This window comes from Saccoglossus kowalevskii, chromosome 6 (genome assembly GCF_978046115.1).
Source record: "Saccoglossus kowalevskii chromosome 6, keSacKowa6.1, whole genome shotgun sequence".
NCBI lineage: Eukaryota > Metazoa > Hemichordata > Enteropneusta > Harrimaniidae > Saccoglossus > Saccoglossus kowalevskii.
This window is the reverse complement of record NC_140646.1, coordinates 32293584-32317035: the sequence shown is the minus strand read 5'-3', so window position 1 is coordinate 32317035 and position 23452 is coordinate 32293584. Positions and strand designations below refer to the sequence as shown.

Here is a 23452-nt window from a genome sequence, read left to right as displayed (position 1 = left end):
CCAATCAATTAAGGATTAAAATATTGGTCAACGATAGGGATTGTTCAGTACGCGTTATCAATAGATGTGGGCAATGGAAATCCAGAAAGTCTGAAAAGATAAGTATATACAAAAGAGAACGGATATACAAGAAATTATTTAAATAAATAAACAATTAAATATACATGATCATTAGGAACATTGTTTTAACTTGTCCGACTTTGATCCTGCACATAGACATCTTTACATGTGATGTCAAGTTTTTTGTGAAGTGTTTTGAACAGAGCTATTAAAACTATTGTACAGTTTTGGAGGGTTTTTATACACAAAAATAATTGATTTGTGTGGAATGGTTAAGAAGGTGCACCCTGAAAAAAAGAGATATATAATTACCAGCATTTGTCAACAGGTGCAACCACGACGGCAGTGCATATACGAAGAAAATGTTGGTGGCTGTGACCATACCTAGAGCTTTAAATGACTGATTATACATTCGATGACTCGCCTCAACAGCACACCTCTTTGTAAAGGAAGGACGTTTGTATGTTTACGAACTTGATATGGAGCATTTTTATTGAGTGGTATTTAATCAGAACCAGCTTCATTGCTTAGGTTTAGGCTTCATGTGATGGGCATGACTATAGAGGTCAATAATCAACACGAAATGAAAGGCAGCAGTAGGGGTTTTCTCAAATGACGAATTGCACTTTTCATGCACTGGGAAAAACATCAGGCAGCGGCAACAAGAGCTAGGGGGTTTCATGGTTATTCCTGATTCAGCATAGCTTATAATATGTATTATCCAATTTCAAATAAAAATAAAAAGAACATATAACCAAATCTCATTAAACTAAAATATAGTTTCGGCTTTTGCAGTCAATTTTGTTTTTATTATGAAAGTGGTACACGATCGAAAAATATATCTTATTATAATCACATTGATATAAAAACCATATTTGAGCTTGACTTTGAGCTGTGCCCATATTCCAAGAATGAATTTACAGTCTGTACATGGTTAAATCAAGGAGACTGCAGTTAAACCTTCTTCTACTACCAACATACTCTTGAATACACATTTGCACCTTCCTAAGATTTGCTCCAGCCAGTCAAATGTAATAATTACTACATTCCCTCTTATAGGAGGACTGTGTAATAACTATATCAATAGTTGGCTAGACGTAACTAGTTCACAGCAATGGCTCAATGTTTGCCTGTCTTTCGATATGGTGGAAATGTTAACATATTCTCCAATAGCACTATTAAATTTAAAAAAAACGATTTTCATTTACCTGTAGCTATTTAAAAATAATCCATTGAATTTCCTGCAGGTCAGTAACGCAATAGTTCAAATAAAGGAACACTGCGTTGGGCAAAATCAAAGATGGCCGCTTCCATTTTACCAAGGCAGACTACGGTTATGTAATTTGTTGGAGAATAATGAAAACCGGATCTTGATTAGAGGTCTCCCACTTGAATCAGTAAGTGATACATGTAAAACTCCAATCACTCAAAAACTAAACTTATAAAAACAATAATGTTGATCAAATCAAGCCGATATTTAATTGGACAGATTGAGTTTAATTAAAATACCAATTATAATTATTTACACAAATCAAAATATTTTACATGTCCCTTCAAACAAAATCAGTCATTATGTGTAAAAAGTGTAACTTTCTTAATTCAGAAATGTATCGCAAAATATATAACATACGCATAATGTTCAATACTTCTGGAAATAGAAAAAATATGGACGCATTTTAATACAAGAGTGCTCAAAAATACTAATATACAAGTTATCTTCATACTTATTTGAAAAAAAAAATTACAGTCCAAAAGTTTTTTATTAGACATTACTGTCTCCGGTATTTACAGTAAGCACTCTCAAGCAATTTCTTATAATATTCTAACCACAGCAATGGGAAACACTTTCATGGTCCTTAGAAAATCAAATATGCGAACATTAGCTTCACATTATGCAAATATAATCACAAAAGTAATCAGTTTAATAAATAGTAGTATTGACATGATTAGAATAGAACATAAAATAAAAACAAAGCACATCGTTTGCATAACAATGAAATTACCAAATATAAAAAAAGTGCATGTATGTATGTATGGAGTAACAGTATAGCCTGTATTAGAATCACCGTAGATACTAGAACTCTTACTGAACACTTAGATGTACAGAACACATGTAGATCAACTGAGGAGGTACTTTAGATCTACAATCATCTATATTTTGTACACCTAATAACCTACAGTGTCAGCACACATCAACCTTCAGTACTGGATGTATCGGTGTATCCCAAGAGCTATTTGACAATGAGTGGTTCTAGGATGAAAATCCTTAATCAAAATAAAACAACAAAATTAGACAGCACACATCATAGTTGCATTAACAACCTGAATAAAATTAAACTTTGCTCTTAATCAACATTGCTTTACCGATGTTCCACCTGTGCAAATAAAGCTGACAATATATCAAAATCAATTTACACACACCAACCAGGTATATATTATATAATAATTATTACAGGTCACTCAAAAAGACGCTATTATGTGTTGGGAAGAAAGTATCAGAGTCCCATCGCTCAATAGCAAAAATATTGTTATTTTATTTTTTTAAATTTGTTGACATTAAAGGACGAAGAAATCTGGATAAAAATATAGGTCATTGTATCCAGTTCAGATAATAAGTAAGGGATAAAATAAAAAAAAGAGCATGTTTTGCTAGGTTCATGCTGTTTTACCATGTTACCATATATCTCAATATCTCAAACCTTTGCACTATGACATATGGTAAAATTATTATATACAGTAGATACTATTTTGGATGGAAGCTGATACTTTATGTAAATACTAGTAAAGTACTGAATTACTGATACCTGACAAATAAACGAGTACAGAGTTTCACACAGACACACACACGTAAACTACCATGAAAAGTGAAGCCATCAACTATTAAGTTAATTTACATTATATTCAATTTAATTAAATTAAATTATGAAACTACGTAGTGTTGCATTTGAATTGAGTTGAATCAACTTAAATTCAACAACATAGAATTAACATCATACCAAACTATAAGCTGGATAATTTAGGTAAAAATTATATGTAAAAACTTATTGTGGAGTCCCTATACATGGGCTTCCTTTATATGGTGTATTCAATAAAAATGACTTCATTTTACATGAAAATACAACATACAAACACACACACATTAGTATATGTACATTTTAACGGTTTCACTCTAGAATAATGATTATCTGTACTTGTATTCATATGGGCAGCATGTGATTGTAATACAGCCCCCATCAGGAACTGATTTTCACAGTTACTAGTCATGCTAAGGTGCATTTAACTTGATTCTGAGAGCATTTACCAGGCTTTATTGTCTATTATGTGACATATTTAATATTTGGAATTGTGGTAAATGCATAAAAAAAATTATTTTGGCTTCCCATTTGAGTATGTGTCAGACTTTCACTTGCTAACAATTTTCAATGGTGTTTAAACATGCATAATTCACAGAGATTTGTTCTTGTTCTGAGATACTGGCAAATCCTTTTTTTTTAGTCCTGCAATGTGCACTATTTCACACCATAAAATATATCAAATAATAATGCTCTCTGAGTCCTAGTTTGAGTGTTTTCTTTCTCTTTCAACTAGAAGTAATTTATGAAAATAATAATTCCTAAAATTAAAAGAGTATATGAATATCAACCTGATATTGATACGGTCCATACCTCAAAAACCCAGACGCTAAGTTGCTAACCTAAAACTAAATTAAAAACACTTGTCAATGCAACCATCTGATGGGCAATACATGGGCATTATAATGTAGAAACATACAGTCCAATACTGGAATATTAAGAAGCTGATGGCGGGAGTTCCTTTTTTACAGCTTGCAAAGCAGCTAAGCATTCCACTGTCACATTTAGTGTTCCAATGATTGTCTCCTCCTCATCCATGGCATCATAAACTGAAGACAAATAAAATAAGATATATTACAAATTCAGCCCACAACTGAAAAGTGATTACTACTGAGAATAGCCAAACTGATATAATAAACCTATATATACTGGACTAATGCATTTAGCGGCATTATCACTCTTCTTATGCTAAATGTGCATGTTCCTTCAGAAACGAGAAATTTCATTCACACGCACACATACAATCTCTATTTTTCAGCATTCAAAGGCAGATAATTATTCTATTCTATATAGTCATTAGTTTAGGTGATGATCACAGTTCTACTTTAATAGATCACAAACTTACTATCTAAATCCTGTTCGATGACATCCCTTCCTTTTTGCAGTATCTGACAAACATCAACATATGCATATCCAATATCCTCACAGTCTAAACTCTGATGATCTTCTGGCGGCTCATTAACTATGGTAAACCGAATCCTGTGAAACAAAAATCATGTACAGTTACATAATTTGATTCCATTTTCCTGATATTCGACAGGAGCTCATTTTAAAGCTTATAAAGAATTGGATTTGGCAATGTGATATGACATGAAATGTTCAAACGTTTTGAAGATGAATAACACTCCCACAACATAGACAGTACATCATGGTTTACTTACTTTCCTTCAGATACATCTTCTGGTAGAAGCATGCTGGCTAAATAGTCTCTCCGCAGCTTATTATTATCAATATCAACGTGGAAATCTATGAAACAAGCATATAAATGAATACACATCATGCAAAAAATGTATGCAAAAGGAAAATTCTAAAATACAAATTAAAAATGTAGTACAGGTTTTTAGGAAGTAAAATTCACACTATTTATTTTTATATAAGAATTGTTTCAAGCCATATTGAATTATATATTACATGAAAGCTCATAATTCACACTAATTACAAATCTATGTAATGTTAGATGCATGTGGTCATTTATGTAAATAAATCTTTTAGAGAAGATTCAAATGAGTGAATAATATACGAGACAAAGTCACAACAATTTTAGACTTTTTTCTTTTAAATTAATATTTTTGCATTGTCACCAAAAAAATTGTGTTCATTTTTATATTTAGATAGTAAAATCTCTAAAATGTGTGAATATAACAAAAATCACTATGACTGTTATGTTCACATACATTACAGATGCAATTTCTGCAAAATGTGGAAAGATTTAATGAGTGTCTGCTGAGTAGTACTCGTTTGAATGGTCATTTCAATCAATAGACGAATAGCAGAGTTGCTGCATTATTGTCTTTAAATGATCATGAAACCAATATAAATTGTAGATGATAGGTAAGCATCTAAATGAATGAATGAATGAATGAAGGGCCAGATGACAAGAGAATCAAACTTGAAGTACAAAACTATTCTTACTTTTCTTGAAGTTATAGGAAATGCGCTGATTTGGTTTGGGCTTTGGGAGAGAAAATGGTGTTTCTAACTCGGCTGGATCAACACCTAAAAATCTGTATTCCACATATAGTCTCTGTATCTTGTCATCCTGCATGACATCACTCTCCTCATCAAGCATCAGAGAAAACACAGCCACTGTCACAACATTGTCATTCTGAAAAACAAATACATGATGATAATCAAACCAGTGAAGTCTATTAAATATGAATGAATAGAAAATAAAAAAAAAGTTTTTTGACAAAAAGAGTTTGACAATCAAGATAAATTACTTACTCCTGTTGATGATGCTGGTCTGTTGATAGCTGGTGTCATGACAACACTACTGTCATCCTGAGACTCTAGTTCGTCATCAGTTTTAATGTCATCACTAGTGTCATTCCCGTCTCCATCCTCCATACCATTTGGTATATCAGTTTCCTTCTCTAAACTTGGATCAGTTACTACAATTAATTACAAAACATACATTGTGAGACACAATATGAGTAGCATAAATTGATTGATCAACAAAAACAAATAAGTTGTTTGTTTCTGATCAAGGCTTCATAAGTCCAAAAAAGGTTGTTCATGACTTTTTTTTTTTTTTATTGTTTCTCCCAAAACATTGTTAAAATAAAAAAGAAATAAAAAGAAAGAAAGAAAAACAGCACTTAAGGTAGCGGGACTATTATTTGCATACTTGTTTTCATCTTCTAATTGTGACTAAATGACTACAAATAGACCCGGGAAAGTATATATTTTTAGAATCGCCAGACTTCAAGCTATTCACAAGTGTATTTTGCATGTCTGTATCTGCATTCTACGACGCGTTACTCAATCAAAGGTGAAAAATTACTTTTTCTGTAAAAAAAATAATTACGCATTTATGCTGGCGGTAAGAAGTATTTTTTTCACTTTTCTTAGTTGTTCAATAATCTGGTAAATTGAATGTGTCTGGTCAGTTTTATTCAAGCAACGCGTTTTAAAAAATAGTGTGCTGAATTTCAATTACTGTTTTAGTCGCATTGCCCCCAACTCAAACCACAACTCGTTGGTAAATAATCGATGAAATAGTTTGTCTGGACACATTCAAGTTCCTCTCATTGTCACCTTAAAGCTGTGAAAATTTGGTGTTAATCCGACGACAATAAGTATACGTTATTTTTTGTTAAAGACCTTGTATTTTGAAAAACATAAACTCCTAGAAAACGTCCATGAAGTAACAGCAAAGATTTTCAAGCTTGTTTATCGGCACAATCAATTTGTTTTCCCATCAAGGTCTGTTTTAACATGTGTAGGGACATCCAAATGTGTAAGGCTATTGGAAACCAAAAAAATAAAGGAATGGGATAGCTATATTTGGATAAATTCAGCATATGAAAACACCAAAATCAATGATTTTTTTCAGTGGCTGTGTGACCTTGTGTCTGACACATTCATATGCAAATGAATAATCTGTGAAACAAACAGGGGCGGAGACAAACCACTCAAATGTTTGGAAACACTCATTGTGTGTCAGATAGCTACTGATAACACATCCTAACATTGCTTTGTCTTGAGTTTATCTTTGAAACTTATAGGCACACAGATTAAACCTGTATTGTTGATTTTGGAAAACACTACTGAGGCTGCCTTGCTTTCCTTCAGAAAATCTACATTTTAATCAACTTACATGACATTCTATGTTATGTTGACTTTATCATATGAAAGTTTATAGTGCATTTCATCAATTAATAAATAAATGTGAAAATCGTAATTTTCAACACAAATAATAGTCTCGCTACCTTAATGCAGGACCAGAAACAAAGCTTTTTTAGCCTTATATTAGTCAGTAACAGTAATAGTGTTATAACAGTATATATTTTATGCAATATTAATTATTAACAAGGACAGTATCATTTTTGGTCACTGTACCTTGATCGTCGTCATCAGAATAATTCTCTTCAAACATAGTGTCTTCAATTCCTTCTCCCTCTCCATTGGCTACCTGTAAACACAAACACAGTTAAGATATAGGATAATCACAACAGCGGTTTTATTTCTAAAGAGCACGTAATACTGTAATTCTGAAATCACTGCAACCAGAACTACAGCAACCTAAACTATACTTATATACATTAGAAAAAACATACCTTGCTGTTGTTTTCTGTCATCGTGTCATCGTCACTGTCAGTCTCTCGCACTACATCAGATGTCACTGAGTTGTCTGATTCCATGATTGGCGTTGCAACATGCATTGTACTCTCGGGTTCAATCTGAAAATCAGTAAATAGTAAATATAAAAACCCTTCGATCAAAATAGCATGTACAATTATTTACACTTAGTATGAATGAATGCAATTTTGGACTGTCAACTTCTTTCCTGTCACTTGTTAATTTGACAATCAGAAGAAAAAACATGGGGTAATTAAACTACTTTTTGAATTATGAACTTTTGTTGGATGAATTTTGACTAATTCAAATTGATTCACAGAAAATGCTTTATTTTTGCTGAAGGAATGATTCAGTGAAAATAAAATCCAGTGAATATACCTTTTTCAACTTATCAAAAATTAATGAAAATAAATTCCATACAAAACACCAAAAAAGTCTTTTCAGCGAAAATTAATTCCAGCTAAAATAAAGTATTTTACAGTATTTCAGTGTAACACCTCTATAAAACAAACACCACAGTAAATCAAAAAATGTTCATAGTCCCATTGGTTTAAAAGGATTTCACTGTACTTGTATGCAGATTCAGTTAATCTCACTTTATATGTATACACCCCACACTTTTGCTTAAATGCACAATTGGTTAGTGTATTTAATCAGATCAGTCAAACAAAATGACATAAATTAAAGCCTCTTGAGGTTCTATGGGTACATCCATTCAATATCTGATTTCAAAATAAATGGTAGCAGCCAGTCCGAGTGTCATTGTGAAAACGATTCCAGGTACAATTGAGAGACGACTCCAATGGGCAAGCAAATGGATGGACAAGTCCTAAATCACACAATCTTTACATGGAAAGTTTATTATTTTTTTTTTATAAAGAGACAATAATAATATAAATCCAACTGATGTGATTATTTGTGACGCAGACATCGTCTAAAAGTGAGGATTTTCGATCTTTGAAAGAAGCATGCAACTGATCAATACAAAGAATAGGTTATTATGTGTATACACACCTGGCGCAAGCTAAAGTCTCGTGCAGGTTCCATCTTTGTCTGTTACAAGAAATAAAATAACAATTATCAAGAGAATCAGGAGACAATCATCTTATTGACTTATCAAAGCTAATACTAGTACAGTATCTTACAGTATCTTAAATATTATCATTATAATAATGACATTGTGGTCATCATCCCTAAGTTTTAATCTAGCCATAAAGTATACTTACCTTATCCTCAAATGTGATTTCTTTTCTTGTTTTAGTCCCTAATTGGTCAGTAACCTCAGCTTTAGGTTTTGTTCTCTGAGAAGCTTCAGCTTTAGTCTTTGTTTTCTCAAAAGTTTCAGTTTTAGCTTGTTGGTGCTCACTAGTTCTAATTCGTGGTTTGGCTGTAGGCACAGAGCTCTTAGTTGGTGTAGATGCTGCTATAGGAACAGCAGACTGTTTGATGGGCGTCTCAATAGGAGCTGCTGCTGTTACTGAAGATGGCACAGGTTGTGAGTCTTTCAGTGTGGATTTAGTCACAGCCTGCTGAGATACAATATATAAACACAAGAACATTTAGCAAATAAATACCATATTTACCTTATTAGTAGCGTATACTGATAGAATAGTGACAGAGGTGTCTGTGATCAAGGTAAGTCATATTTTAATGATGATGTCCTTGTCATACTTGGTGGTTACTCCCCCAGATAATGACTGCACAGTACAATAGTGTGGGGTTCAAGTGTGTTTCTATTGGAGATGCACTTCTTATGAATGAATATGGTGAAATATTTAGAAAGTCAGAAAAAAATTTTAACTGGTAAATCACATGCACTAGTAATGATAACATGTATAGAGGTGCTTACCTTAGCAACTGATGTTTGTTTAGGTGGGACATAAGTATACTGCCATTTCATATGTACATCAAGGGTACCATTACCTTTACCATCAGCCTGTCACAAAAAAATACGGAATTAAATCCCAACATTTTAACTTTCTATACGTTCACACCAATTAGATGATCATCGCAACGTTTTAAATGACAATAATCCATGCAAAAGTGAAGTGGTATTGAAGGAAGATAACATGATATAAACTTACCGTCTTGAGTTCAAATGTTCCCTTAATTCCTTTACCATGAGCCAAGCTGATGAGTGGAATTTTAGCCAAGCCTAGGTAGGATTGTTCCTCAGGATCAGTGTCATCAAATACATACACTGTGATATGCTGGAAAAATAAACATGTTTTTTACTTGATACTGACAATAACAAATCAACTATGGGTTAACAGTTAATATAATAATGAATTATTATCAATTTGGTCAAACACCATGTTGACATGTTTGATAGTGTTAGGAGGAATTTGAATGTCTTCCTTATTTGAAAATGTGGTTATATTTACGTCACATATTAATGCATTTCGTTGTTTACTTAAACACAGCAACATATTATTGAGTAACTGAAATGGAATCATATCACTTAATGCAAATAGTTATGCAGACATGAATGCTTTTTGCTAGTATCATCTCACTGAAATATGAAATCAATACAATTTAAGCAGAAAAAGATGATAGTAGATGATAATAAAAAAGTTACTATGAAAGTACTGCAAAGTATGCTTTCAGGCGGTACAGGATCACATTGACTTCTGCTATATGTCAGTCAATACAATCACTGTACTACCTTTACACTTACTGCCCGGTATTCTCCTACAATGTACACCACTTATATCGCGTGAAACAAACTTTTGCGATTCAAGGAAATTCACAGAATTTTGTTGTCACTCCCATAATTTGATTTGCCATTGGCAACATTTAGGAAAACAAAATGTACCATATTTGTCCTAATAGTAACTCATGCACTAACATACATTACAACATATTAGTAATTTTTGGTTTATATGAGCTTCTATAGGGGATGTGCTTGTAAGAGCAAATTCTGTAATGGTTGACAGTTGCTGTACATCAGAAAAATTTAGCTTTAATTTCTTGTCAGATCACTTACAATTCTCTTTAATATTTTAAAATCTCCAAATTTTTATCTCAAGAATGTTGGTGATATACAATTTATATATTTTTATGCCATTTTCTACATTTTCAGACGAAATGGATACACATATTGATCAAAATGTTTAATATAGGAAACATTATTTGGGCTTATTTTGTGAAAGGCGACAGAAGTTGGCTGTTTAAATTACAGACGTATTTCATGGGTGTACTAAAAACTGGTGGGTCTTATTTGCGTGGGGGTTACATATGGTGAATGGTACATATTTCTAGTATTTCACTGAAGTTTACAGCCGTTCTGAGAATTATTCAGACAGTCAGTTAGCAAAATGACTTGCAACTTTGCAAAACACTTTGGTCTTTGCCAAATCTAGACTTGTCGGCGCCACTTGAGTGACGGGCGCGTGGTTTGGGATTACTTTTTTATAGGCGTTGTCGGCTTGGTGAATTGTAAGTATTATCTAGCGTGCGTTCACAGCAACCATTCTTTATTTTTTATAATTATATTGTAATTATTTTCAGTAATTTTGAAAAATGTCAACCCCTCGCTCATTTTAGTCAGCTGTACCTGTTACAAAAATGGACTAGACATAATAACGGTTGTTATACCCCGTAATTTTCAAACTGCAGTTGAAAAAGTGATTCGATCAAAGAAGGCACTTTTGATTTGACAAAATCCATCAAACCATTATAATCGAGTTTTCCGTCTGTGTATCCCTGACGTACTCACAGCACCAGTAATGTAAAAACAACTTTTAGTTTGACCCAAAACTGTCGCGAAACTGCAGCGCGCCCCGCTAAGAAACTTTACTTTGAGCCTTCCCGCCAACGACGAGTTCATTAATACCTGGGGTTACTCAACACTCGGGAGTTGTTTTGTAAATTACGCTATGTCAGGTGGACTCAGATGGTTATAACAATTTAAAATAACACTTTGAATGCATATACAACATATACCCTGTTAATATATGGTAACCAACGCGTGTCGTTTTGAAAACAGCGTTTTACTCGCATCTTGCAAGATAATGGATTGATTCCAATTGTGGGTGTGCCAATACAACGGCGCCATCAAGTCTAGATTGGAAAAGACCCAAGTGTTTTGCAAAGTTCCAACATATATTGCTAACTGACTGTCCGAATAATTCTCAGAACGGCTGTAATACAATACAATGACAGTCTCCCCAATATACAGTGTGGCTGTTTTATGTCAACCATTACAATTTTAGTTTTCTTTTAATAATTATGCAAATCAAGATGCACACTGATATGGCCACAGAGGATTAAATTTCTATTTTCAGTAAATTATGGTACTGTTCTACTACATATGACAAAGTAGGTAGAAGAGAGGAATTTTTCTGTCAATGTTTAAAGAAGAAAGACATCAGATGGCAGATACCATGACAACTTAGTGTGACTTTGCAAAGTGATTGTGTTCGGTATGTAAATATTAAATAGCATACAGGTATACGAGTCTACATAGGAAGTACTAATTATTAATATACTGCTATAATTATTCCCCAGCACTAAAATATGCTAATGCAACTATTTATGCATTTTTTAATGAGGTCATGTGACCATATATGGTTATTAAATATGTTTATCAGATCTAGTGTATAATGTCTTCAATATAAAACTGTGAATATTTTTATATACAATGGTGCTCCTGACATGTCTCTGTACAGATATACTGTTGTATGAACGTACTGATACTGGTAACAACATTACTATAATCCCTACCGACAACAAGCCAAGGGATAATAGACATGCCTCAATACAATAGAGAGGAGTAACATTATTATTAATAACTCACCTCTGTTCTAAGATATCTATCCAGGTCCACATTCATTGGCACAGGGAATAATTTACTATCGTTAAATTCAGGTTTATTAGAGTTTGGAATGATGACTGTATCGTGATCTTTGAAATCAAAAAATCTGTAAATACAATAGGAACTGGGTTGCACACCTGTAACAAAAAACACATATATTAAAATGTAATTATTACTCAACATTGTTATTTTTATTGACATAGTTAAATGGCAAGCTATTCAGTCAAGGGCAAAAGTGCTTCCTAATTGACTGTGAATAAGAGAGAAAATTATTAGACTATACAACAACAAAATGAAAATGAATGAATGAATTGATGAATGAGTGGATAAGTGAATAAATGAATCAGTGAATGAATAATTAGGTATAGGAATGAATCAGTGAATGAATAATTAGGTATAGGAATGAATCAGTGAATGAATAATTAGATGTAGGAATGAATCAGTGAATGAATAATTAGATATAGGAATGAATCAGTGAATGAATTATTAGGTATAAGAATGAATCAGTGAATGAATTATTAGGTATAAGAATGAATCAGTGAATGAATTATTAGGTTTAGGAATGAATCAGTGAATGAATAATTAGGGTATAGGAATGAATCAGTGAATGAATAATTAGGGTATAGGAATGAATCAGTGAATGAATAATTAGGGTATAGGAATGAATCAGTAAATGAATTATTAGGTATAGGAATGAATCAGTGAATGAATAATTAGATATAGGAATGAATCAGTGAATGAATAATTAGGTATAGGAATGAATCGGTGAATGATTGATTGATTGAATGAATGATCGAACGAATGAGTGAGTGAGTGAGTGCATGAATGAATTAAAATAAGTGAATGAATGAATGAATTAAAATAAGTGAATGAATGAATGAATTAAAATAAGTGAATGAATGAATGTCTTCTTACCATCCCTCCTTGCATTGACGTTATTAGCCCTGATAATCTTAACGACCAGCTCATTTAGATTCTTATCTCTACTTGATGTAGTAGCTTCCCTTGTGTCTAGGGCTTGGATAGCCTCCTCTGTGGCTCTATAGTTAGACGTCATGTACCCTAATGCTTTCAGTCTTTCCTGTTATCAAGTACAACCAGTGCAACACAATGTCAGGTTACTTACAACAATGTTGCTATTGAGAATGTATTTAGCTAAAAACTGTCAGGCTGATGATTTAGAAGAATCTTTTCTTCAAATACGATGCAAATTACTATTATAAGAATCAGTATGATGCATGACTACTTACCCTGAACAATCTGAGAGCCTGATCCATTGGAACACGTAATCTAACCCAGTATTCAATCACGCCATAATTAGTACCAACGTGATTGCGATCCATTCCTAGACAAGAATAAATCGCATATATCAGTGTGACTGACAAAGCTCATAAAAGTACAGCATCATACCCAGGGTTGATGATGCCACTAACAATCTCATGTATTCCACTGTAAAGGATCCCCTGGGTTAGTCAGCAGGCTGATTAATGTAATCAGGATTGTACATTATTTCAAAGCACCTACATGTACATACCATTAGAATCCACTAAACAGACACACATACAGGGTGAACTCAAAAATCCTTGACAAAATTAAAAAAAATATTTAAAGACACATACCTGTTAACTGAGCTGTTCCATGTAAACGTCCCTGTGGCTTTTCTAGCAAGTCTCTAAATTTGAGTTGACAAGCTGCCACAGTGTGGTATTCAGTACCTAGTCCTTGGTGTACCTCCAGTGTGGTGGATTCCTTCATTAAATGATGTAGAAAGAAGTCATCCACAGTGACCACATACTGCGATGTAAAATCAAAATCTGGTCTGTAAATCAACAAGAAATGCGTCAATGGCTTTGCTGTAAATGACAAACACCAGTTTTCCACACAAAAAAAAGCTCACAAGACATACAATTCATGCTTAGCAGTCATGTATATATAACAAGTTATTGTTAATGACACAGTCCCCGTCCAAAATTTTGTGATCTGACATATCAATTTGATGCTGATGAAGTCATTGAGATTAGATTGAAACCATTAATAGGAGATGGATTTGTAAAAAATTATGATTTAGTGCTTTTACACAAGAATTGAACATTGGGCAGTCATATTGAATCAAATCACAAAAATAATGTTCATGTTGAAGTATCTATTGGTATACTGTCTTTGTACGGAATTTAAACAGAAATGTTCATTGCATTCATGAGAAAGTAGGCATGGGTATGAAAAACAAAATGGCCACCAGTCAGCCATATTTGAATCGAATCGCTAAACCACTGCATGTGCATATGTCCCACATAAGGTACTAGGCACATGCAAAGAATGAACGAAATCGGTCAACAGGATTCTGAAATATGACTCTGGACAGACTGACGCACGAACGAACGGACACACACACGGACGGATGGACGGACAGACTCAGGAACTCACGAACGGTCGGGGACATGTATCCTAACATGTATGATCTATGTACTAAATTTGAATGAAAACTGACAAAGGATGTCCAAAATACGACATTTTCAAAAAACAAGATGGCTGCCAGTCAGCCATTTTGAATGCAATCGCTAAACCACTGCATGTGCATATGTCTCTTATAAAGTACTAGACACATGCAAAGAATGAACGGAATCGGTCCAAGGGATTCTGAGATATGACTCCGGACGGACGCACAGACGGAGACCGAATTACAAGTCCCCGTTTTCAGACTTCATCTGAACGGGGACTAATTATGTGGCATGCATAGAGAAGATTTTCAAGCGTTGTCACAACATAAATCCTAGTCAGGGAGCACTGTTATGACACACATGTGCAAAACAAGTCGTTCACAGCGTCGCTGTCATAGAGATCTGTCATTCAAAATTATTAAACTGTTTTGGGATTTGCTGTAATCTGAATGGTGACTGACAACACAACCAGACTAAGTTGTTACATTGCGGTCAGCCACTCACCCACCAATGTACTCACAACATCACTATTTTTCTAAGGATGTGAGTTATAAGATGTAAAGTAACGACTACTCACTTATTTCCTTTCACCACTGGTGTTGATTGAACTTCAAATTCAAAGAATTCATAAGTCACGAATGTTGATGGTTCACTGTCGCCCATTTCATTCAAAGCTTCTCTACTGTATGAGATCTGGACAAAAAAAGACAAATCAACAGTTAATCACTGACTCGTAATTGTCATATAATTTATAAAGATAACTGTGCTATGCCATACAAGATGGTGAATGTAATCTACCCACAACAACCCCCCAAACAAATTTAATTGAAGAATTTACCATCTATCAATTTATCAAATATCCTTAAAGCCTCACAATCGCCAGACAATTTATTACAATGATATCATAAAATCACTGCTATGCAATTTATATATCTTATTGAAGCTATGTAGTGACCTATAAACTGATGAAAAAACAATTTGATCAGAACTTGAAATGAGCTTCTAACAACAGCCAGACTGGAAAGGAACTAAGCTCCCATTGTTAGAGTTCATTATAAGCCCCTTAAAGGCCTTTAAAAACTAAGTAAGACATACAGAGATGCACATAGCAATAATCTTGTAATAAGGTATATCTGCTGATATGTTAATAAAGAATACCTATTGATATGATAATCATTATGGTTTGTCTATAAAGTTTCAATATTGCCAGTGTTGTTAACATACTGATGACCACAAGGTTGTTATTCATACATTATTGGGGTAATTTTAGTAATACGGTGATCACCGTGTTTATTAAAATCAAATCATGGGTAAATAATAGAACCTAATGTATTAGAATTTTAATGTATGTAATAATAACTGAATTTCATAAGTCTTACCTTCTGTACGTGTATCTCAAACACATTCTGTCCTCTCTCTAACTTCAGAGTTTCATCAATCTCCTCGTACTCGTCATCATGCTGGCAAGAAAATGTCAATATGATCAATTTATATGATCCGTCAGTTTTAATTTTAAAACTAACTTTATTCTCATTTCAGACTTCTTCAAAAAAAAGGTGGAAAAGCTGTGTATGAATGACAAGATGAATAGACATGGTGGTGGTGAAGTGATACCCCGGTATCATACATGTACATGATGCAGTTAGAAATATGTATATGATGGGAAGGTGACCTTATCACCATAATATTCAGTACTGTGAAATAGTTTGTACAATCTCACCTCCACAAAGTCTTTGAGTTTCACCTGCTTTGTACCATATGCAATATCTTTCAGTTGACTCTCAAGTTTCTGAAATAAATATGAAACATTTACTTATTACTATAATGCAAGTTGACAATAGGTAACTATGGAAACACCCACAATGCCACACCCACAATGCCTCCTACACAGAACACCAGTAATTTGAAATGCAAATATGACTAAGTAACTCATGTGAGAAACAACTTGCTTGCAGAAAAACCTCACTTGTTCAAAAGATACTGTATAAAACCCTTGTATCTTTGGTCTGTAGCTAACACTTACCTTTATCCTAGCTGCTCGGATATCTAACAATTGTGCATACTCTTCCAGTTTAGTATCATATTCTTTTTTATAATCTTCTAGTCTTGCTGTGCTGCTTTCTACTTCCTGTTGATAGTCACGGTTTATCTTGTGTTGTAATATTAGCATATTCCTGGTCTTCTCAAGCTCCTCCACCGTCTCTGCATGCTCTGCTTGTAAGCCAACTATCTGCTGTTTCATATCTATGGTAAAAATGAAAATTTAAATGCTTTTCTAACAACTCTCTAAATTTGAGTTGACAAGCTGCCACAGTGTGGTATTCAGCACCTAGCCCTTGGTGTACCTCTAATGAATAAATGCATCACCAAGTCCTCCCAGGGATCTCTTGAGAGCACTGGGGTTAGGTGCCCCCCCACTCTTATAATTATGGATAAACAAAAGAAAATAATTACTGTAGCAACGGACACAATAGATGTGATTAACATATTCTATTCTTATGGAAATTAGATATTATGTTATGCTATTTATCTTGGGAGAACACTGCGAATATACATGTGAGTAAGTAACTGACTATGGCTGCATTCACACTTAGAAACATGGATTGTACTGTACATGTATGGTTGTTTCCAGCAGTTATTCATTTGCTACAGAATTTGTTTGAGCCACAAGTCACCCATCACGGATGATTTGTTTTTTTCTTGAACACTGACCTTCCGAGCAACCAACAAGCTGACTCAACTTGATTTGGAGGGATTTCATTTGGAGGGCACACTGTATGGTAGTCATTGGTAATTATTCAATATAACTATAGATACTACTGATGAAGGGGTATTGTCTGAAATGTCTGGTTATAATAAATTACCAATGACTACCAATACCAACTACCACACATTCATGCTTGCATATTGTTGAACATAGTGACATATAACTTTACCTTTATTCAATTCATCATCAACTCTTTCTAAAAACTCCAAGTTCTGACTTCCTGCCTCTTTACGTTTCTGAAATATACAAACCAAAATAGTCGATGAATCCTGACAAGAACTGGCTTTGTACTCACAATTCAGTCAGTGGCAGGATAGGGGGTCAACCCCTTCATATTGTTCAACCCTACATGTAGAAAGGATTTAAACTTGGATCAACCGATCGCAAGTAGGACTCAACAACCACTACGCTATTACCCAATAAATATTTACCTTTACAAGAATTAATGCTTCTTCCAACTCCTGGAAATCAACAGCACTCTCCTTGGTGAAGAACTTCATCTTTTCAGACAGCTCATCAAGTTCTTGTTTGGATGAGTAATACTTTATCTGCAGTTCTCTATTGTCCTTATCCAACTTTTCTCTTGTCTCTGCGAGCATAAAGGAAATGATCAGTACTAAGTTTGGTGCAACATTTGTGCACATTTATGTATTTTCTACCAAATGGAAATAATTTTCTATTGAATACAGGCCTAATTTGGAGGAAAGGTGAAATTAAACATTAAGTATACAGATTTATTTTGCGAAACATGACAAAAGTTTGAGTTTCCAATGGTTCATGTTCATGTGTTGCATGAGTTGTGTTGTGTAAGTGAATCAATTCCATTTCCTGGTAAAATGTCAGCATTAATATAAACCAAATAAGTTGATTTATATAAATTCAAAAACAACTAACTGTCGCATACGACTTATTTACCACTTCCGTGTCACTGAGAATGTTCTAGAACCGTACTGTGTCTGGGTGGAATATTCTATATTTTTTTAGAAACTGGTTGAATAGGTAATAGAACACTGTAGGAGGCAATGGAAGGTAATGGAACATTCTAGAAATTTGTAGTAAGTTCAAGACTCATTATGTATGCTGATGTAATGGTCTATTTATAGACAGTGTGGGTATATATAGGGGAGTTGTTCAGCACTGAGTTCAGATTGGAGATCTCGTTGAATTGTATTGGAGTTTAAGTATCTAGTTATTGGAGTAGTGGAGTTGTACCGCGTTATTGTACTTGATGTTTGCAGAGTATAATAATACCAGTACCAGTTGAAACCTCATCTGTTGGCTCCGTGTTCGTATTTTATCATCGCCGCCAGGGAAGTCTTTTTGTTACTGTTGCCATTTTGGTATTTGAACCATCACACCTGTACTATACCAATTACGGTAATATTACGTTGCGTGTGACACTACTAAATCATTATGGTATTATCTAACACTGAGTGACTGATGTACCTACCTCGTTCATCTGTAAGTTTATCTAAGATAGTATTCTTATCATTGAGATCTCCTTTCAAGGTAGCTTCTAGCTGTGCTATCTGTAACTTCAGTTGCTTTTCATTGGCACGATATTGTCTCTCTCTATCTGCATCAAAGGCACTAAATCAAAAAAAAAACAAGTCATTGTCAATGACATGTCCCCGTTCCGTTCATATTTGAGTGATATATACATTCAAAGCAGATCATGACCGAAATGCACCTGCATATGTACAACACATTGTACTAAATATGAACAAAATCCATCCATGCATGACTGAGATCCGGTTCCGGAATTGTGAAAATACGTGATTTTGATGCATTTTCGACGTTAAAATGGCCATCATTCAGCTATTGTTAAGCGGATCATGAAACAAATGCACATATCTATTTGTGACATGATGTACCATGTGTGTGTGAAGTTTGAACTTGATCAATCCAGACATGTCTTGGATACGGATCCAGAACTGAATTCTTTAAAACAAAATGGCCACCAGTTGGCCATTTCGAACTTGATCCGAAAAAAAAATGATGTGCATCAAGGTCCTATTATGTTTAATGTATGTACCAAATTTGAACAACATCCGTCCATGCATAACTGAGATCCGGGTTCGGAATGGTGAAAATGTGCGATTTCAATGCATTTTCGGCCTTAAAGCGACCGCCATTTGGCTATCGTTAATGAGATCATGAAACAAATGCACATACATATTTGTGACATGATGTACCTTGTGTGTGTGAAGTTTGAACTTGATCAATCCAGACATGTCTCGGATACGGATCCAGAACTGAATTCTTTAAAACAAAATGGCCGCCAGTCAGCCATTTCGAACTTGATCCGAAAAAAAAAATGACATGCATCAAGGTCCTATTATGTTTAATGTATGTACCAAATTTGAACGAAATCCGTCAATGCATAACTGAGATTCGGGTCCGGAATGGTGAAAATGTATGATTTTGATTCATTTTCGGCCTTAAAATGGCCACTATTCGACTATCGTTAATCTGATCATAAAAAAAATGCATGTGCATATGTCCCATATAATTTGCGATGTATGAGTGAAGTTTGAACTTAATCGATCCATGCATGTTCGAGATACAGGTGATCACGGACGCACGCACGGACGCACACAGGGCAAAACATAAGTCCCCGTTTTCGGACTATGTCCAAACGGGGACTAATAATAATCATAAAATGTTTGGTTTTTGTATGTACGCAAGCCAAGGGTGCGATGTGACGATTTCTTGTACATAATAACTGTGCAAACGCTGCAGCATTGTTGTGTCTGTGTCAACTGTGGTTGAAAGCACATGTAATTTAATAGAAAGCAAATCACACACAGTATTGATAACTTATTACATGCATCTCTGGATTCACAGCATGCATCAATGACATACTATTATGTCCGTGCTTGTAGTTACAATGCATGTTCAACACATAGAAATGTTGATAAGCAGTAAACAATCCACATCTTACCTGCTTAGTAGTTTCTCATTAGCTTCCTTTAAAATCTCCTTCTCTCGATCTGAATCAGATATTCTTTCTTGTAGCTAGAACAGATTTACATATCGGGTATATCAATTATTGGCTTAGTTCCAAACAATGTGGTACACGTGTACTTTATCACTATGGTTTACATTACAGATAACATGAAATAAGTTCATAGATAAAAAAAATCCTGAATTGCAATGACTTAGAAACAAACTCAGTATGACAAGTTTATATATACATGTATTGTGGACTAGTTTATTGGCTTTACATAAGTAGCGTTCATGCACAGCTCCATTGCAGGGGCTTAACAAGGAAAATATCTTAACCCGTACTAAGAAAATGTGCATGAACACTTAGCATGGGCTAACGCTAAGTACAGATTAAATCTGGCCTGTATTCAAGACCCAAAGCAGATCCTTAGCATAGGCTACTGAAGTAGATTACTACGGGCTAATCTACAAATGTATCTGCTATTAATCTATCTGCTGTTCAACTTCGCTGGTTCCCGGCGTCCTTTGCGAATGGCAGGTAGGACGCAGGTAACTAGTAATCGCCATATTGTTCCATTTGGGCCGGTTCTCCGGCCGGAAGGAACGCGACTGGGTGACGTAATTTGAAAACATTCCAAGTTCCGTTTTGCGTAAACGTGTCTGTAATGCTACAATAAAGCCATGCACATACATACTGCCTGCTTAGATTTACAGATTTGATATGTTCTGTGCAAATTTATAACAAAAGAAACAATTCTTTTTATTCGCCCAACTTTCTAAAGCAAAAGGAAACCCCTGAACGGCCACGAGCGTAAGCGCTGACGTCGGGTAACTAAGGGAAATGCCAGAACCGTTACTAGTTACCGGCCTCTTGTGGCTTGGTACGCCATGACACCTGAGGCGGGAACCAGCCAACTGTTCAACGACTCTGATACCTCTACAATAAACACATCAGCAATGCAATCTAAGTATTAAGTCTGCCATTATAAATAAATTTGACTTGTTAATTTTAAATGTTGTTATCATAAGCACTGTCACAATTACCTGGGTATTTCCTGAGTGCTGCTTAACCCTGTTAAACTCCATAATTTTTCCTGTTGAAATTTTGGTGCAACATTTCAACTGTTTTAATTTCTATATTGTTTTGATAATTTGGAGCAAATGGACATAATTTTCTATTGACTACAATTCTTGAATGAAATTTTTTCAAAAAAATTTGCAATGGTTCAGTTTTGCATGATCCGTAGCATGTTTGAGACATTTTGACATTTGAATACATTTAAATGACTAAAAATTAAAACTGATCATCTATCAGCGACCATGGAAATCACAAATTCTCAGCTAATTACCCAATTGAGGTAAGTCCATCTATAAGTGGACCATATATTCTTACTGTACAAACAAAACACCACCTCTCTACTAACAATCACTTCTACTTAACATCTGACAGTGTACACAGAAAAAGAGGACATGTGTATGTCATACGGTATATTATACCAATACTTTCTTACCTCAATAAGTTGTCTTTGAGTGATAGTACCTGATTTCAGTTCACTCTGGAGATTCATCACTTTGTTCTGCTCTGCTTGTAGTTGATTATTCAGTTTGTCCATTTCACGGAGTACACCTTCATGACTTGACTTCACAGTTCTCAAGTTCTGAGGAAAATAGAAATATCACCTGTCACCTGAATTATGGACGAATGAGACTAAAAACTTTTTAGACACAGGAAGTTTTTCTGTGAATAGCGTTTGCACGACTGTATAAAAAAACTATGCTTGTATTTACACTGATTCCTATTAAACCAATTAAGGCCAACCCTAATTTTCTTTACTTGTTGTTATTGGACCTCTAAAAAAATTTGGAATATTATTACATACACAGTGTGCATATCTTCACAGTGTGATGTAATACAGAACAGATCAAAAATACATATCACATAGATTGATAAGACATGCTGCCCAACTTTTTCACAATGCGGAAATATGCATGTGATAAATATATAATCCCATATTTTTTTTAGGTTAACGACAGCAGTCACTCATGAATACTGCCTGGCGGCCTGAGTCTGCTGTGTCAACCTAAAGAAAATATTATGGGATTATACATAAATAGCTGCTATTTGCTTCAAAATAAATTTGCACATTTTAATGGTTTTTTTCAATACTTTCTCCATTAAATGGCCATAATTTCCAATTAACCAAAGGGCTGATCACCATTTTTTTAGGCAAATATAGTTTATTTTGTGAAAGAGGACAAATATTAACTCTGAAGTTCTGGGGTTACATGTGTTGGAGAACATTCAATCTTAGACAAACATTGGTACGGAATATACACTACTGTAGTCACTCATACCAGATGATGTACTGTAGAATACTCTATTTTCGCTTGGAATTTATTTTCGCTATTTTCGCTGAAGGGATGATTCCGTAAAAATAAAATCCAGCGAATATACTTTTTTTCCTATATTTCACATTAAACTCATCAAAAATCAGTGAAAATAAATTCCAAGCAAAATGCCCAAAAAGCCTTTTCAGCGAAAATTAATTCCAGCGAAAATAAAGTATTCCACAGTATATGTTATTATAGTAGCATACTAAGTTACTATGCGAGAATGTCTGAATCACAAATCAATGTTTAACTTGTTTGTTTTTCCTGGTGCTACCTTAATGTTGTAGGAATATTGTTTTCAGAAAATTCTAGCATTTTTTTATTACAAAATAGATAACTTACATCTTCAAGGTTCTGATATTGTGCCTGCATGGCTGATAATTTAGTGGATTTCTCCTTGATTTCTCGTTGAAGCTTGATCAACTCAACATTCTCTTGTATATTGGATCTATAGGATATAAATACTTAGTGTCATCAAACAAAGACAAAGATTATACAAACCCATGAAATTCTGGATGAAATCTTGTAGCCAGACAACCTCGCAAATCTACATCGCAATTATCTATCGAAAATTAGTATCAACTGAATATCAAATATT

General features: G+C 34.3%; 1 protein-coding gene across 2 annotated transcripts in view; it reads right to left on the bottom strand.

Moving 5' to 3' along the window:
* Nucleotides 1-1536: 1536 nt before the first annotated feature.
* The window catches only part of LOC102810021 (protein fantom-like), a 30209-nt gene continuing 8293 nt past the window's right edge, over nt 1537-23452 (bottom strand). The window contains exons 10-34 of one of the 2 annotated variants that reach the window (XM_085500386.1): nt 23197-23302; nt 21975-22121; nt 20459-20532; nt 18965-19104; nt 17946-18103; nt 17684-17750; nt 16771-16991; nt 16468-16536; nt 16127-16207; nt 15325-15440; nt 13929-14128; nt 13560-13654; nt 13225-13390; nt 12292-12446; nt 9578-9703; nt 9343-9429; nt 8720-9022; nt 8508-8546; nt 7472-7594; nt 7254-7326; nt 5637-5803; nt 5325-5517; nt 4574-4658; nt 4258-4391; nt 1537-3961 (exon numbers count right to left, since the gene is read on the bottom strand). In XM_085500386.1, the coding sequence (XP_085356512.1) occupies nt 3849-3961; nt 4258-4391; nt 4574-4658; nt 5325-5517; nt 5637-5803; nt 7254-7326; nt 7472-7594; nt 8508-8546; nt 8720-9022; nt 9343-9429; nt 9578-9703; nt 12292-12446; nt 13225-13390; nt 13560-13654; nt 13929-14128; nt 15325-15440; nt 16127-16207; nt 16468-16536; nt 16771-16991; nt 17684-17750; nt 17946-18103; nt 18965-19104; nt 20459-20532; nt 21975-22121; nt 23197-23302 (3238 nt within the window). In that variant the 3' untranslated portion in view covers nt 1537-3848. The remainder of the gene's footprint in view (nt 3962-4257; nt 4392-4573; nt 4659-5324; nt 5518-5636; nt 5804-7253; nt 7327-7471; nt 7595-8507; nt 8547-8719; nt 9023-9342; nt 9430-9577; nt 9704-12291; nt 12447-13224; nt 13391-13559; nt 13655-13928; nt 14129-15324; nt 15441-16126; nt 16208-16467; nt 16537-16770; nt 16992-17683; nt 17751-17945; nt 18104-18964; nt 19105-20458; nt 20533-21974; nt 22122-23196; nt 23303-23452) is intronic. The other variant, XM_078011960.2, reaches the window with a different exon arrangement.